The sequence below is a fragment of the Vigna unguiculata genome, chromosome 8 (assembly GCF_004118075.2).
Source record: "Vigna unguiculata cultivar IT97K-499-35 chromosome 8, ASM411807v1, whole genome shotgun sequence".
Taxonomy (NCBI): domain Eukaryota; kingdom Viridiplantae; phylum Streptophyta; class Magnoliopsida; order Fabales; family Fabaceae; genus Vigna; species Vigna unguiculata.
Genome location: NC_040286.1, coordinates 13,756,887 through 13,773,232, shown reverse-complemented (window position 1 = coordinate 13,773,232; position 16,346 = coordinate 13,756,887). Strand labels below are relative to the sequence as shown.

Sequence of the window (16,346 nt, the reverse complement as noted above, 5' to 3'; positions counted from 1 at the left end):
CTAGCAAACCATGGATACTAAATATGGCACTTTGAATGCATGTATTGAAGCTTTAATCTTTTAACCCTTTCTACTTCCACTATTGCTTCCCCTACTTCTAGGGCATTTCTTGCCCCCTTTTCGATCTCCATTCCTCATTCACAATTTCCCTTCCTTTAACCACCAACCCTCCTTATAGTATGTCGTATTCTTTCATGGTAACACCTCCCTACCACCACCTGTTATATCTCATCACGCCACCTCTACCACTATACCATTTCATCCTTCTTTTAATACCATCCTCACAACCACCCCTTAAAACACCACCTCGCTAACCTTCTCACAATTCCTTTCCCCCACCCTATGTCTTTTCTCCTTCACCCCTATATTACTCCCCACCTTCTCCACAATTTTGCCCATTTAAACCACACCTAGTCTCATTTGATGGATCTAAGCCCCTGAATTGACTTTTCCAAGTCGAACAATATTTTACATTATATTTTACATTATATCTATCTTCCTTTTACATGAAAGGAGATGCCCTATGTTGGTATAAGTGGATGTCTCAAAATGCTCAATTTACTAGTTGGGTTACAAAAGCTCTAAAGACATGTATATGGCCATTAACATACAAAAATCACTAGGCATAATTATTTAAGCTCCACCAATACAACTATATGGCTGATTACCAAGCCAACTTTGAAAAACTATGTAATAGGATTTTAGGCCTCTCACCTAAAATGATTCTCAATTACTTTATATCTGGTCTTAACCCTAACATTTGACATGAATTAGCCATCCAAAAACCTACCACAATCTCCCAAGCCATCGGTTTAGCAAACTCATTGAAGCCAACTTGACAAATACCAAACCTCATTTTTCTAAAAACCTATCCTTACCAATACACAACCCCCTTCACCTTCCTTCCTAACCTAACCCACCAAAGGCCAATACCTCACCTCACCTTACTAACCAACCCCCTTTGCCCATCAAACGCCTCACATAAGCCCAACTTCAAGAGTGTTGAGCCTTAGGATTATGTTACAACTATGATGTGAAATTTGTCTAGGGCCACAAATGTGCAACCTCGCATTTTCTTCTCTTATTAGTAGATCAAGATGCCAACAATATCATTGAAGAGGAAATTTCTAGTGGAGAGACCTATGTTGAACCACTCTATCATTTCCAACTACCTCCTTAAGCATTAACAGGACAACACTCACCACAAACCTTGAAATTTCAAGGTTCTATACATAATTTACCAGTGGCAATTCTAGTGGATTCGTGAAGCTCTAATAATATCATATAATGTTGCTTAGCCCACCACTTGCAACTACCCATCATCACTATATCTCCGTTCTCTTTCATGGTGGGCAATGGGTAAAGAATCCCTTGTGATGACCTCTTCTCCCAAATTGATATTTATCTTTGATCTATCTTGTTTCAAATTCCTTTTTACCTTCTTCCCATTGAAGGTGTTGATGTTGTTTTGGGAATAGAATGGTTATGCACATTGGGCTTACAACAAATTTTGCTATTCCGGGTATTTCCTTTATCCATTCGAATTCAGTCATTACACTCTTGGGAAACTCTTCCTTAAAACGTCAATCCACATCCTATAACCAACTTTGTCACTTATTCCACCCAAACTCCATAGCATCTTTCCCCCTTTTAACTTTTAGCTCAATCACTCCCAAACATTTGTTACCTTCAACAATAGAACAACCATTATACCAAACCGAAGAATAAACTTCTACCAACCTTTCCCCACCTATAAAAACACCCATTAACCAATACTCAAATGTTTTCTTCAAACTTCAGGTTTTGCTGCCTCCTTAAGCCCACGACCATCACATTACTTCCTTATACCTCACCCACCACTATTCAATCTTATCCCTATCAACATTTTCAAAAAGTTATTATATCCAAATTGATCCAGGACATACTTCAAAAGGGCATTATCTCCCTAAATAAAAGCCTATTCTCCTCCCTTATTTATCTAATTAAAATAAAAGATGGCAATGGAGACTTGATAAGTGTCTAATATTAGTTAAATTTCAGGTCATTTAGACACTTGCATTTATTCAATGTAAAAATCATTAAAATAACCCTAATTGCATATAAATGAAGAATGATGAGAGTTTAAATCATAAAAAGTGAAATTTAATATGTTTATATTGTTTTTGCATGTAAAATGAAGGAAATTTAGAAGTTGGTGCTAAGCCCCAAAAGTTGCAGCTCTACCAAAAAGATGAACTGAGATAATTCAAATTACAAGCCTGCGACTGAACAACGATATTGGCGGGAATTTAAAACTTTATTACACTGAAAAAACCAAATCCAATCCAAATATTTATTAAACACAATACATTATCAACTCAGTCTCATTTTAAAGCCAAGTTCTGTAATTCAAATGATTACAGAAAAATCCTTAAAACTCATAAAAATGATAAAATGCTGCCATAAAGTTTCCCAACTAGCCCACGCTCCGGCTCTACACTCCACCAGTACCACTTGCAACATCATCTGCTCCCTATACCGCGTACATGATCATAGCCAAACACATACAGATAGGGTGAGCTAAAGGAATATAAACATATACAACAATTTATATAACAAAACACACACATTAAAGGAACTCCATCCTTTGGTCTCATCACACATGGCCACCACCATGTAATCCATGTTCTACGTCTTTGGTTGATAATCTCAAGCTATCATTGTTGTCCAACCTACAAGCCACCACTTGTAGAACACATACGGGAACACTCGCTATTCCGATCCACAACTCAAAGAATGCTCGTATTACCCTCCATCCTGAGCCATAACTCCAGGAATACTCCAGCATCTAACCCTTGAGATATCGCCCAAAGTCTCGTAGACCACGCACATCCAAAGCAAGCAAAACACAATGTCTACTTCATCAAAAATCGTTTGGCGCTCCACACGAGTCGCCAGGCGCAAAAGGCTTCTAGACCGCCTAGTGGGGGACATGTGCCGCCAGGCGCCAAGCGCCTCTGATGTAACTATTTCTACAAGGATCGCCTGGCGGGACAACCCTTATCGCCAAATGCTACATGCTTCAATTCTCTACTGGTTTTGTAGCCATCGCTTGACGGTCAAAACAAGTAAAAACAGTCCATTCACATTTCATATATATATATATATATATATATATATATATATATATTCCCCCTTTTAAACCATGCTAGCATTCAATTCTAACTTATGAATAATGCATGCTCAAACAAATATAAGCAGCAACACTCTAACAATTTAAGCACATGATCCCATGCACCAATGCAAATTAATATTGACACAGATTCATTCACCAATAATCAATTCTCAACATGTGACTAACCCAAAGAGACATTCAAATTGATAGAGACTTACCACATAACTCAATCATGCTTCATTATAAGTTACTTGAAATTATCAATAACTTATTCATGTATTCTAAAGACTCAGAAATCAGCAATATTGAGTAACGTATATCTCTAGCTACTGACTTCCAAATCAAATCTCCACCGTTCAAAGTGAAGAACTACATGTTATGGACCACCTGTCAACGAACCGAGAAATGCATGTTTACGAAAACTGCGCAAACAAAAAAAAAATGGTGGCGCATGGCGCCTAGAAGTGAGGAAGGTGGTGCCTGGCAGGACTAAACTACCGCCCGACGGTTCCTATTGCGCAAAAAGTACAAAAAACAATGTTTTTTGTGAACAAATCACCACGCACCTCTGGTATGGCGCCTGGCGGCCAATTGGGTGCCGCTAGGCAGTTCCTGCTGTTCCAAGAACCCAAAAACTTCCTCCGCACTTGCAAACCTTATCCAATCCCTTACAATTCTTCTTCCACTCGATTTATGATCCAATAAGCTGCATTCACGTGTTTACATTCACTATTCCTTCATAAGACTCCTTCATATACGAAATTCCACTAACCTTACCACTTAAGTTAGTGTGACTAAGAAATCCCCAATTCATCAACCCAAAAATTTATATTCTTGCAATTTTCACCCAATCGAACCTTCAATTTTATATATTTCAGTGAGTTCGGGCTTCCAATCATTTCCAAACAGTTGGCACCATCTTTTCCCCCAAACATAATCAACCCAGAAACCCCAAAACACTAAAATCGAGCCAAATTGACTCGTGTCGCTTGACGGGTAATCATCACCACTAGGCAGTTCATCAAAAACCCAAAAACTGGGTTGGCGCACATGTGTCACGTAGCGGTCAGGCTCGTACCGCCAGGCGGTTCCTCATTTGGAACCCAGAAAACAAGCAAAATTGTATGTGCCGCCAGGCGGCTCTTTCAAAGCCGCCAGGCGATTTCTGGAATTTTCCAGAAATCCAGAATTCAAGATATTTGGCAACCAGAAACAATGCACAGTCATTTCATACATCCATTATTAACCAATTACAAATAAGTTACGAGTTCAGCACCCATAACCTGGTTTCTTTGCTTAAGTCTTGGAATTTATTCAAGTCTTTGTGCACCAAAAATCCAGCCCTTGACTCCTTCCAACTTGCTTATAATCTTCTGAAATTGTTCTCCAATTCACTCTCAATCTCCACTTTTTGGTGCAGTAGAGTTATGTCTCCTTAGAGTCCTCCTTTCTCACTAAATTTCCCTTTACCCCCCAGTTTCAAGCCTAGTTTTAATTGCCATAATGATTAAAACGAAATTTGCCATTAAGCTAGGCATAATTATCATTCAATGGTTGTTTTACACTTCTTTTCTCAGCCTCCTTAGTTTCTCTCACACAACTAGGGTTCTTTTGTTCCTTCAATTTCATGCCAAAAATAAATTTGGCAAAAAGAAAGTTTAATTTGATTCTACCAATAATTGAACCCCTAACCATGCCAATGCCAAATCCATGCATAACCATCAAACCGATTCATGTTTCTTGATAATTTATATAATTCTATGATTATATTATCATTCATCATGATCCAGTACATATTTAAAATAATAATAAATTAAATAGCACATAAATGGCATACATAAGATTTGTACCCAAGTCCTCTCACACAATCAAGTACTCTCACACAATCAAGTACTCTCAACCATTTGAGCAAGTACTTTTCCACATCATACATGTCAGAATTAACTACCATAAAGGCTCCACTACCCGTATTTATTAAATAATTATTTATTTATTTATTTAAATTTCACGGGTCTTACATTCCCCCCACCTTATAAAATTTTCGTCCTCGAAAATTGAGCTCACCCAGGAAAAATGCAGATAGGACTGCCTCAACTTCCTTTATCTAGAAATTCTCCCTTCTTGGTCCCTACCCTTTTATTTCAGCCTTCACCTCATATGTTTCCCCACTTTTCCTTACGACCTTAGCCCTATATTAAGTTGTAGTATCAATTTAACTCTTCCACTCTACGGCACACACCTGTGCTGACACATCTCCTTGTTCTAACTTTTAAATTTAATTCCTCTTACCAAACTTGTAGTGTTAGCCCCAAGAACTTATCCTTGAAAATCCCTCCTTCAAACGCGTTGATTCTGAGTTTTGACTTCACTTCTTAGTCTCAAACAACCAACTTATCTTTCCTTGCCCACATAGATATCCTTATGCGTACTCGCATCTTCGATCAAGAGATTTTCTCAAAGGTCCTACCCAACCCTTGCAAAACAACATATCAAGTTTGACATTGATTCTGTAGTCAGCCACTACAAAAACACACATATCACAAAACAAACGAAAACCTAACAAGAAAGGTATAGGAGACAAACTCAACCTATCACTTTTCTCTCTTTTACCAAAACTTTTTGAATTAAGAAAGGAAACTATCTCAGATATAGTCATGAGTGTGTACCCTCATCACTTTACCAAGACATTTTTTGTTCTTAATACTTCCAGATCACAAGTTCCTTTCCCTGCGCACCAACGCTTCTTGGAAAGAACCTCTCCCCTTGTGCACTAACACATCGGGAAAGACAAGTAATACCCCTTACCTGCTCGCCAAAACCCAATAAAACCATTACTTTTCTTATGTCTTATAAGAAACTATCCTTGCCTGCTCACCAAAACCCAACAAGAGTACCACCCTTACCTGCTCACCAAAACCCAATAAGAGCATTACTTCTACTAAGACCAGTAAGAAAAAACTCTTGCCTACTCATCAAAACCCAGCAAGAGTATCACCCTTACCTGCTCACCAAAACCCGGTAAGAGCGTTGCCTACCCTGAGACACACAAACAACAACCCTTGCCTGCTCACCAAAACCTGGTAAGAGCCAGCCCCTTACCTGCTCACCAAAACCCGGTAAGAGTGTTGTTTTCCCTGAGCCTCACAAACATAACTCTTGTCTGTTCAATAAAACCCGACAAGAATCCCACCCTTACCTGTTCACCAAAATCCGGTAAGAGCATTACTTCCCTGAGACTTACAAACAACAACTCTTGTATGCTCAACAAAACCTGACAAGAGCCCACCCCTTACCTATTCACCAAAACTCGGTAAGAGTGTTGCTTCTCCTAAGCCTCACAAACAGGACTCTTGTCTATTAAACAAAACCCAACAAGAGCCCAACCCTTACCTGTTCACCAAAACCTGGTAAAAGCACTACTTTTCCTTAGGTCTTACGTGCAACCACCCTTGCATGTTCACCAAAACCCAACAAAAGTACCACCCTTACCTGCTCACCAAAACCCGATAAGAGCGCTGCTTCCACTAAGACTCGTAAGCATAAACTCTTTCTTGCTCACCAAAACCTAGCAAGAGTATCACCCTTACCTGCTCACCAAAACCCGGTAAGGACGTTGCTTATCCTGAGACTCACAACAACCACCCTTGCCTACTCATCAAAACCCAACAAGAGCCCACCACTTACTTGTTCACTAAAACCCAGTAAGAGTGTTGCTTCCCCTGAGTTTTACAAACACAACTCTCGTCTGTTCAACAAAACCCGACAAGAGTCCCACCCTTACCTATTCACCAAAACCCTGTAAAAGCATAACTTTTCCTAAGCCTTCCAAGCAACATTCTTTTCTTGCTCAACAAAACCCAGCAAGGACATTGTTACTAAGCTTAGATCAAAGTCTTATAGTAACCCAAAATTCCATTTTACCCGACTCTCCAAAGTCCTAAGGTTAAAATAACAACTCCTTTTACTCGACTCTCCCTAGTCTTCTGAGTAAAAGTGCAACTTGGTTTTAAAGGGATGAACGAACTTTGAGCATACATCACACAACTAACATAACATGGTTCACTATCCCAAAAGAAAAAAAAATCAATTCAGACTTTACCTTGTGATGAGTCCATCTTCAATAGTAAGGAAGCCAAGGAAAAGCCATGCGGAATTGAGGAAGCTTCCATGGAGAAGAATGAAGGTGCAGAAGTTAGAAGATGAGAGGAGAAGTGGTGTGGCAATAGTGTTTGGAGAAGCTCTCAAGTGAGGTTGGGCCAACACTCAAGAAAGGGGGCTAGAGGAAACCAAGAAGGAGAACTCTAGCCTAAGTTGATTCACAAAAAGAGAGGAGTCTGGAGTCATCTTAACAGAGTTTCTCTACTATATTAATGAATGAAAATACAAGGGTCCTAAGCTCTCTATTTATAGTAGAAAAGGAGAGCCAAGTGGTCCAAAAAAATGGAGGGAAAAAGGATCTAGAATGTGGTATTTGGAGCCAAAAAGAGAGCATGAGGCAAAAAAAGAGAGCATGAGGCAAGTCACAAGGGATTTGCTTCTAGGCGCATAAGAGAAGCTTGGTGACCAAGCTTGGAGCAAGAAGGATCTAGATCCTCTCACAAATGCGCTCTCTCTCTTGTTGGGCCAATTTCAAGCCCAACTCTTCTTTGGTCCAATTCTCTTCAAAGCCCCAAAACCCTCCAAGGCCCAATACATGGCCCAAACAAAAACCCCATTCTACAAAGCCCAAAATACAAGGCCCAAAAATAATCCCTATTCTAATATTTACAAACAAAGAGTTTTAGGCTAGGTCTTCACATCTTCCTTGGCCCATGTAAAGTTCATCTTGGGCCTTGTATGTGCATTGGAGGCCCATTCCTCTTGTATCCTCCTGGCCATTGCTCTTGTTGTGGGTCCCTTAGTTAGAGGCATCTCATCATCCCCTCCCTCTTGAGAAGGATTTGTCCTCAAATCTGAAATTTCTGCCTCATCATCTGTACCACCTGCAAAAGGTATTAAGTCAACAACATTAAAGGTGGCATGTACATCATTTTCCCTAGGCAACTCTAGCCTATATGCATTATCATTGACTCTTTTCAACACTTTAAAGGGACCATTACCTCGAGGGCTAAGTTTAGACTTTCTTTTCTTAGGAAATCTATCTTTTCTAAGGTGTAGCCACACCCAATCCCCTTCTTCAAAAATTATTTCCCTCTTACCCTTATTGTTGTACTTAGCATACCTCTCAGTTTGTTGTTGAATTTGTCTTTTAATCCTCTCATGCATTTTCTTAACAAAATCAGATTTTGCCACCCCTTCTTTATGAATGAAATCAAAAGATGTAGGAAGTGGTAACAAATCCATAGGAGTGAGAGGATTAAAGCCATAAATAACTTCAAATGGAGAGATTTTAGTAGTCCTATGAACTACTCTATTGTAGGCAAACTCAATATGGGGAAGGTATTCATCCCAAGATTTGTGGTTTCCTTTCAAAATTGCCCTTAGCATAGTAGACAAAGATCTATTAACAACTTCAGTTTGCCCATCAATTTGTGGGTGAAATGAAGTAGAGAAATTAAGTTTAGTTCCTAGCCTTGACCAAATACTTTTCCAAAAATGGCTAAGGAACTTAATATCTTTATCAAAAACTATGGTGCGGGGTATACCATGAAGCTTGACCACATTTCTAAAGAAAAGCCGAGCAATGTTGCTAGCATCATCCACTTTGTGGCAGGGTATAAAGTGTGTCATTTTGCTAAAATGATCTACCACCACAAAAATGGAATCAAAACCCCTTTGTGTTCTTGGAAGTCCTAAGACAAAATCCATACTTATATCTTCCCAAGGGGCTGAAGCAACAGGCAAGGGGGTGTATAATCCATGAGACATTGTTTTAGACTTAGATTGTAAGCATGAGATACATCTATTACAATGCCTTTGGACATCCTTCCTCATATGGGGCCAAAAGAATTTCTCTTTTAAAAGACCTAGGGTTTTTTCTACCCCAAAATGACCCATTAATCCCCCTTCATGTGTTTCTTGAATAAGGAGTTTTCTTTGTGAACCTTGGGGAATACAAATTTTTCCTTCTTTAAACAAATACCCCTCATTCACATAGAAACCTCCTTGAGGTCTTTCCATACACTCAGCATAAGTAGAGGAAAACTCAGAATCTTGATTATACATTTTTGAAATGTGATCAAATCCAAGAATTTGGGCTCCCAATTTTGAAAACAAAGTGTGCCTTCTAGACAAGGCATCAGCCACCACATTACTTTTGCCCTTCTTGTATTTTATCACATAAGGAAATTGTTTCAAGAATTCCATCCACTTAGCATGTCTTTTATTCAGCTTGTGTTGGCCCTTCAAATATTTTAGCGACTCATGATCACTATGAATGACAAACTCTTTGGACACAAGGTAGTGTTCCCAAGTTTGTAGGGCCCTAACTAAGGCATATAATTCCTTATCATAGGTGGGATAGTTGAGGGAGGCACCATGAAGTTTTTTACTGAAATAGGCAATTGGATGCCTTCCTTGCAACAACACAACACCTGTTCCTACACCGGATGCATCACACTCTAGCTCAAAGGTTTTTGAAAAGTTTGGTAAAGCTAGAATGGGTGCATTGGTGAGCTTTTCCTTGAGTTGCTGAAAAACAGACTCTTGTTTTTCACCCCAATTAAAAGATACATATTTCTTGACAAGTTCATTAATGGGTGAAGCCAAAGTAGAGAAGTTAGGAACAAACCTTCTATAAAAGCTTGCCAAACCATGGAAGCTCTTAACCTCTCCAACATTTTTAGGAGTGGGCCATTCTTGGATGGCCTTTATTTTTGTAGGGTCAACATGGACCCCATTTTTATTTAGTACAAAACCTAAGAAAATAACACTATCTACACAAAAAGTGCATTTCTCTTTATTTGCAGACAAACTATTTACCCTAAGGATGGTAAGGACAGACCTCAGATGGTCTATGTGCTCATGTAAGCTCTTGCTATAGATCAAAATGTCATTAAAGTAGACAACCACAAACTTTCCTATGCACTCTCTAAGAACGTGATTCATTAGCCTCATTAATGTGCTAGGTGCATTAGTAAGCCCAAAGGGCATCACCAACCACTCATATAATCCAAATTTGGTCTTAAAAGCGGTTTTCCACTCATCACCTTCTTTGATTCTTATTTGGTGATAAACACTCTTTAGATCAATTTTAGAAAACATGATGGACCCATGCAATTCATCAAGCATGTCATCAAGCCTAGGAATGGGATGCCTATATTTAATGGTGATGTTATTTATGGCTCTACAATCACAACACATTCTCCATTTCCCATCCTTTTTAGGTACTAACAAAACAGGCACAACACAAGGGCTAAGGCTCTTTTGAACCCAACCCTTCTCCAACAACTCTTGGACTTGAGACTCTATCTCCTTTGTTTCTTGAGGATTTGTCTTATAGGCTGGTCTATTTGGTAGACTAGCCCCAGACACTAAATCTATTTGATGTTCAATTCCTCTAAAGGGAGGAAGCCCAATAGGCCCTTCCTTAGGGAATATATCCTCAAACTCTTTCAAAAGATTTTCAATTTTAGGAGGTAGATTCTTAAGCTCAAGAACTGTGGCAGTACATGTGAGTGTTCCTTTACATAGCAGGAGGCATGAAGGTTGTTCAACATTGAGAACTTGATTTAAAGATTTCATAGTTAAAATGTTCTCATTTTGAATGACCTTGGGAGAAGGAACACCAATCTCTCCTGCCTCAGATTCATCTTTATTCAAGTCTTTGTGCACCAAAAATCCAGCCCTTGACTCCTTCCAACTTGCTTCTAATCTTCTGAAATTGTTCTCCAATTCACTCTCAATCTCCACTTTTCGGTGCAGCAGAGTTATGGCTCCTTAGAGTCCTCATTTCTCACTAAATTTGCCTTTACCCCCAGTTTCAAGCCTAGTTTTATTTGCCATAATGACTAAAACGAAATTTGCCATTAAGCTAGGCATAATTATCATTCAATGGTTGTTTTACACTTCTTTTCTCAGCCTCCTTAGTTTCTCTCACACAGCTAGGGTTCTTTTGTCCCTTCAATTTCATGCCAAAAATAAATTTGGCAAAGGGAAAGTTTAATTTGGTTCTACCAAGGATCGGACCCCTAACCATGCCATTGCCAAATCCGATTCATGTTTCTTGATAATTTATATAATTCTATGATTATATTATCACTCATCATGATCCAGTACATATTTAAAATAATAATAAATTAAATAGCACATAAATGGCATACATAGGATTTGAACCAAAGTCCTCTCACACAATCAAGTACTCTCAACCATTTGAGCTAGTACTTTTCCACATCATACATGTCAGAATAAATTGCCATAAAAGCTCCACTACCCGTATTTATTAAATAATTAATTATTTATTTATTTAAATTTCACGGGTCTTACAACTTTTGTACATCTTTGTAAAGCTATGGAAGGAGGTAGGCTACTCTATGCTCTTATTGTATAATCATCATGAGCAGCTAAGTTCTTCTCTAGTTGGGATTGAATGTAACCTTTAAACTCTCTCTACACTACACTTGATTATATATTTATTGTGTTCTTGTTCTATGTGTTAGTTTCTTGATTTGTATTGATTGCTTTGGTGGCTTGGCCAATCATCCTACCTCATCAGCACTTGATGTAGAGACATCTGGTCTAATGTTTAGATCCAAATAGATATCCTAATGCTTGGCATATACCAGACATGGATATGCGACTTTAGTTGGTTTAAAGAGTCGTGTTCTTAATGCAAGGGTTCCTCCACCTAAATGGGGACATCATGTGTCTGACACCCTTAGATTCTAATGCTCAAACATGAGGTTAGATCTACACGTAAGCGTGCTTCCAAGACCACTAAAATAAAGAACATAATTTATTGATAATCAAGAGTAGTACAGTTGAGTTAAGAAGTCAAGTTCAATTCCAACACCTTAATCAACATCACTTCTCTCAAATTTAGTTTTAATATATTTGCAACAATACCAAACCAATACTTTGATTACTATTTCATTGTCAAAGTTAAAGTAGATTATAGATTATTGATTTCTCTACCAAATCTATGTGGATATGACCTTGTTGTGCTACAATTGACTTAGTGCACTTGCTGGACTAATTCACAAACCCTCATCTTGGTTTGAACAAGATTATGTGTTGATTACTGAGCCTAAATTGCTATCACTATTAAAGATTGTTTCCCTATCCCCACTATTGATGAACTCCTTGATGAATTAAGCGTTGTTATTATTTTTTCTAAGATTGATTTGCACTTAGGGTATCAATAGATTTATGTCCATCCAATAGATACTCACAAAATTTCTTTTAGAACCCATGATGCCCCTATGAGTTCTTAGTTATGCCTTTTGGGCTAAGTAATACACCATCTACATTTCAATCAATGAACAACTTACTTAGACCTCATTTAAGACAATTCGTTCTAGTTTCTCTTATGACATTCTCATTTATAGTCTCAACTTTGATTCTCATATCAATCATTTAAAATTGTTTTATAACTCCTATCCTTTAACCAACTTTATGTTAAATTTTCCAAGTGAATTTTTGTTGTCAGCTCTATTACGTAGTTGGGTCACATTATTTCACATGTAGGTGTCTTGCCAGACCATGACAAGGTACAAGCTATTTTTGAATGGCTTGTATCACAATCTCTCATAACTTTTCAGATTCCTCGGTCTCACTAGTTTCTATAAATGCTTTGTCAAAAAATACGCCTCTATTACTACTCCTCTCACTTATTTACTTCGTTCCACTAAGTTTACTTGGAATACAAAGGCCACTAGGGAATTTACAGCATTGAAGCTACACATGGCTAAGCTTCCTACACTAGTTTTACCAAATTTTACAAATTCGTTTGACATTGAAAAAGATGCTTCTAGTATGGCTATTGGCGCTATCCTAAGCCAAGAAGGTCACCCCCTTGAAAATATGTCCATGAATTCATAATTATTTAGTATATGTACGAGAGATGTTTGTCATCATGAAAGCTATTAGAAAATGGAGACAATATTTGTTAGGTCAACCCTTCAAAATTTTTATAGATCAGATAAGTTTAAATGCTTTGATGACGCAAACAATACAAACTTCACAACAACAAAAATGGACTGCAAAGTTTCAAGGATTCCAATTTGAAATTTTTTACAAACTTGGCCGAGTGAACATGGTTGTTGATGCTTGTCAAAATGGATCCATAAACCTTTGTTTGCATCCTTTCCTCTTCGATTCTTTTTCAAAAACTCATGAAAATTTTACAAGGACCATCAAAAAGGGCAAGAGTTAATTTTCAAGACTCAAAATCCAAACTTTCATTTCAATAGAAAGTTATTATATTATCAAGACCCTATTTCCATACCTGATTTTGAAAATTTCCGCAAGCTTTTGTTAACACAGTTCCACTCTAGCCCTTTAGGAGGTCATTTCGACGCCAAACCAATTGTAGCTAGGATTTTACCTTCCATCTTTTAGCTAAGACTCCACCGTGACACCAAGTGGTATGTCCTACAATGTCTCATATGCCAGCAAAATAAATATGTGTCCAAAGACCAAATACATCAAATTAATGCAACAAGGTCTACAATATGAATTACAAACTTCAAATCCACTTTCTTAATGATGTAACCATGTGGAGTGCATACGTTCCAGCCTTGATCAACATGAATACCATCAAATCTCCTTATCTTTATCAATTTAGTCTTCATTCCAATGGTAATGGCTTCAAGGTAGTTCAAAAGGGCTTCATCAAATCTTCATCAAATCTTCAAGAGACATACCACCTTAGCTTCACATGTCAACATTCTCCCTCTAATTTGATGAAGCCAACCTCTATCTTCTTCTATCTTCCAATTGCAAATTGCTTCTATTGGTATGTCTCTTGAAGATTTGATGAAGCCCTTTTAAACTACCTTGAAGCCATTACCATTGGAATGAAGCCTACATTGATAAACATAAGGAGATTTAATGGTGATCATGTTGATCAAGGCTGGAACGTATGCTCTCCAAATGGTTACATCATTAAGAAAGTGTATTTGAAGTTTGTAATTCATATTGTAGACCTTGTAGCATTAGTTTGATGTATTTGGTCTTATGTGTGTCTTTTAATCTGTTGAATGGTTTTCCAACAAGTTAAAGTGTCTCTTTTAATCCGTTGAATGGTTTTTCAACAGGTTAAGAGGTGGCTGCAATAGTCTTAAACTGCAAGTAATTCAATCAGTTGATTTATTTTTTAATTGACTGATTTCACTGAAGTCAAGTGAAATGAACCGATTGATTTAGAAATCAACTTACTGTAAATGTTTTTCAGGTTCACAATTTTTAAGCTTATATGTCACTTCATCAACTTAATGTTATCCAGCCAATGGAAGCAATTTGCAATGGAAGATAGAAGAAGATAAAGGTTGGCTACGTCAAATCAGGGGGAGAATGTTGACATGTGAAGCCAAGGTGGTATGTCTCTTGAAGATTTGATGAAACTTTTTGAACTACTTAGAAGCCATTACCATTTGAATGAAGCCTACATTGATGAAGATAAGGAGATTTGATGGTATTCATGTTAATCAAGGCTGGAACGTGTGCTCTCCACATGGTTACACCTTTAAGAAAGTGTATTTGAAGTTTGTAATTCATATTGGAGACCTTGTAGCATTAATTTGATGTATTTGGTCTTTGGTGTGTCTTTTAATCTGTTGAATGGTTTTTCAACAGGTTAAAATGTATCTTTTAATCTGTTGAATGATTTTTCAACAGGTTAAAAGGTTGGTTGCAGTAGTCTTAAACTGCAACTAATTCAATCAGTTGATTTATTTTTTAATCGACTTATTTCACTTAAGTCAAGTGAAATCAACCGATTGATTTTCATGACATCTACAACATTGAGCATGTTTGCATAATCAATTAGAACCTGTCTTGCTCATTCTTGTGCACTATTCCTAGTTTAAAACTCGAATCTGCATTTCTGCATTTTTCCCAGTATTTCAGTTGACAATTTTTTTGTTTCAATTGGTTGATTATACCATAACAGAGTCTGTTTAGTAAAATCAATCAATTAACTATGTTTTTGACCGACTGAAAGTATACTGTCCAGTAGCTTTTGCATACTAACTTGGTGATCAAATTGATTCAATTAAAGGTGGGTTTGAGCTTTCAAAGATAGCCTAAATTTTTAACTAGCCAATTCAACTCCCCCTTCTTGGCATTTCAACCATTTCAAAACTAACAATTGGTATCAGAGCGTGTGAGCTGCATGCACATTGGAATTGTACACAACAACATGCTTTTTGGTCAAACAAATCAGTAAAAGCAACACATGGCTGATGAAATAATTGTTAGGAGCAGATAGTACTTGACAAAAAGATGCTTTCTTTGACTGGGTCAACTTTGCAATTTAAATCGTTAGTAAATGCATAATTTAAGTAAAATCAACACATTGAAAAGCGGAATCAGTCGATTAAAACAACATCAGAGCATCAGAGATTAAAACCAGAATCTGGTTAAGTGAAATCAGCTAACTGATTTTAAAAATCAATCGATTGAAAATCGTAAAATTGAACTTTATTTTTCCAGATTCAATTTTAATGAAATCAACATACTGAATTGTGAAATCAACAGATTAAAAACCATAACAGATCAAATTTTCATCATTCAGTAGCAATTTAAGTAAAATAAACACATTGAAAAGCAGAATCAACAGACTAAAAGATATGACAAATCATGATTTTTGCAAACAGAGGCAGATTTAAGTGAAATCAACACGTTGAAATTAAAAATCAACAGGTTAAATATGACAATTTTCAATTTTTGCATACAACACCTAATTTTTATGAAACCAATGCATGAATACATAAGATTAACATGCTAAAAATACATCAGACCACATTCTTCATGTCTAATATGCCTAGTTCAGTTCTTTGCTTGTTAAACCTATCTCTAGGCAATGGTTTTGTAAACAAATTAGCCAATTGATTTTCAGTTTTAGCAAATTGAATTTCACAATCTCCCTTTTGAACATGATCATGAATGAAAGATGCCTAATCTCTATATGCTTGGTTTTAGAATGATGTATTGGATTCTTGGTTAAGTTGATGGCACTAGTATTATCACAATAAAGAGGTACCTTTTCTAGCTTTATACCATAATCCATAAGTTGATGCTTCAACCATATGCT

General features: G+C 37.3%; 1 protein-coding gene across 1 annotated transcript; it reads right to left on the bottom strand.

The window, feature by feature from the left end:
- Nucleotides 1-2,473: 2,473 nt before the first annotated feature.
- LOC114194886 lies at nucleotides 2,474-10,837 on the bottom strand. The gene is made up of 8 exons (XM_028085292.1): nucleotides 10,170-10,837; nucleotides 9,932-10,025; nucleotides 9,128-9,496; nucleotides 6,351-6,425; nucleotides 6,156-6,253; nucleotides 3,721-3,860; nucleotides 2,741-2,796; nucleotides 2,474-2,512 (listed from the first exon to the last, which is right to left on the bottom strand). Exons 1-8 carry the CDS (start codon nucleotides 10,835-10,837, stop codon nucleotides 2,474-2,476), a joined length of 1,539 nt encoding a protein of 512 aa, XP_027941093.1.
- Nucleotides 10,838-16,346: the final 5,509 nt, after the last annotated feature.

Coding starts and splice junctions, on each gene's coding strand:
- LOC114194886 (XM_028085292.1), bottom strand. CDS start 10,837: ATGAAATCTTTAAATCAAGTTCTCAATGTTGAACAACCTTCATGCCTC. Junction 2,797..3,720: donor CGCCAGGCGCCATACCAGAG/GTGCGTGGTGAT, acceptor GTTATGGCTCAG/GATGGAGGGTAATACGAGCA. Junction 2,513..2,740: donor TCGGAATAGCGAGTGTTCCC/GTATGTGTTCTA, acceptor TACGCGGTATAG/GGAGCAGATGATGTTGCAAG.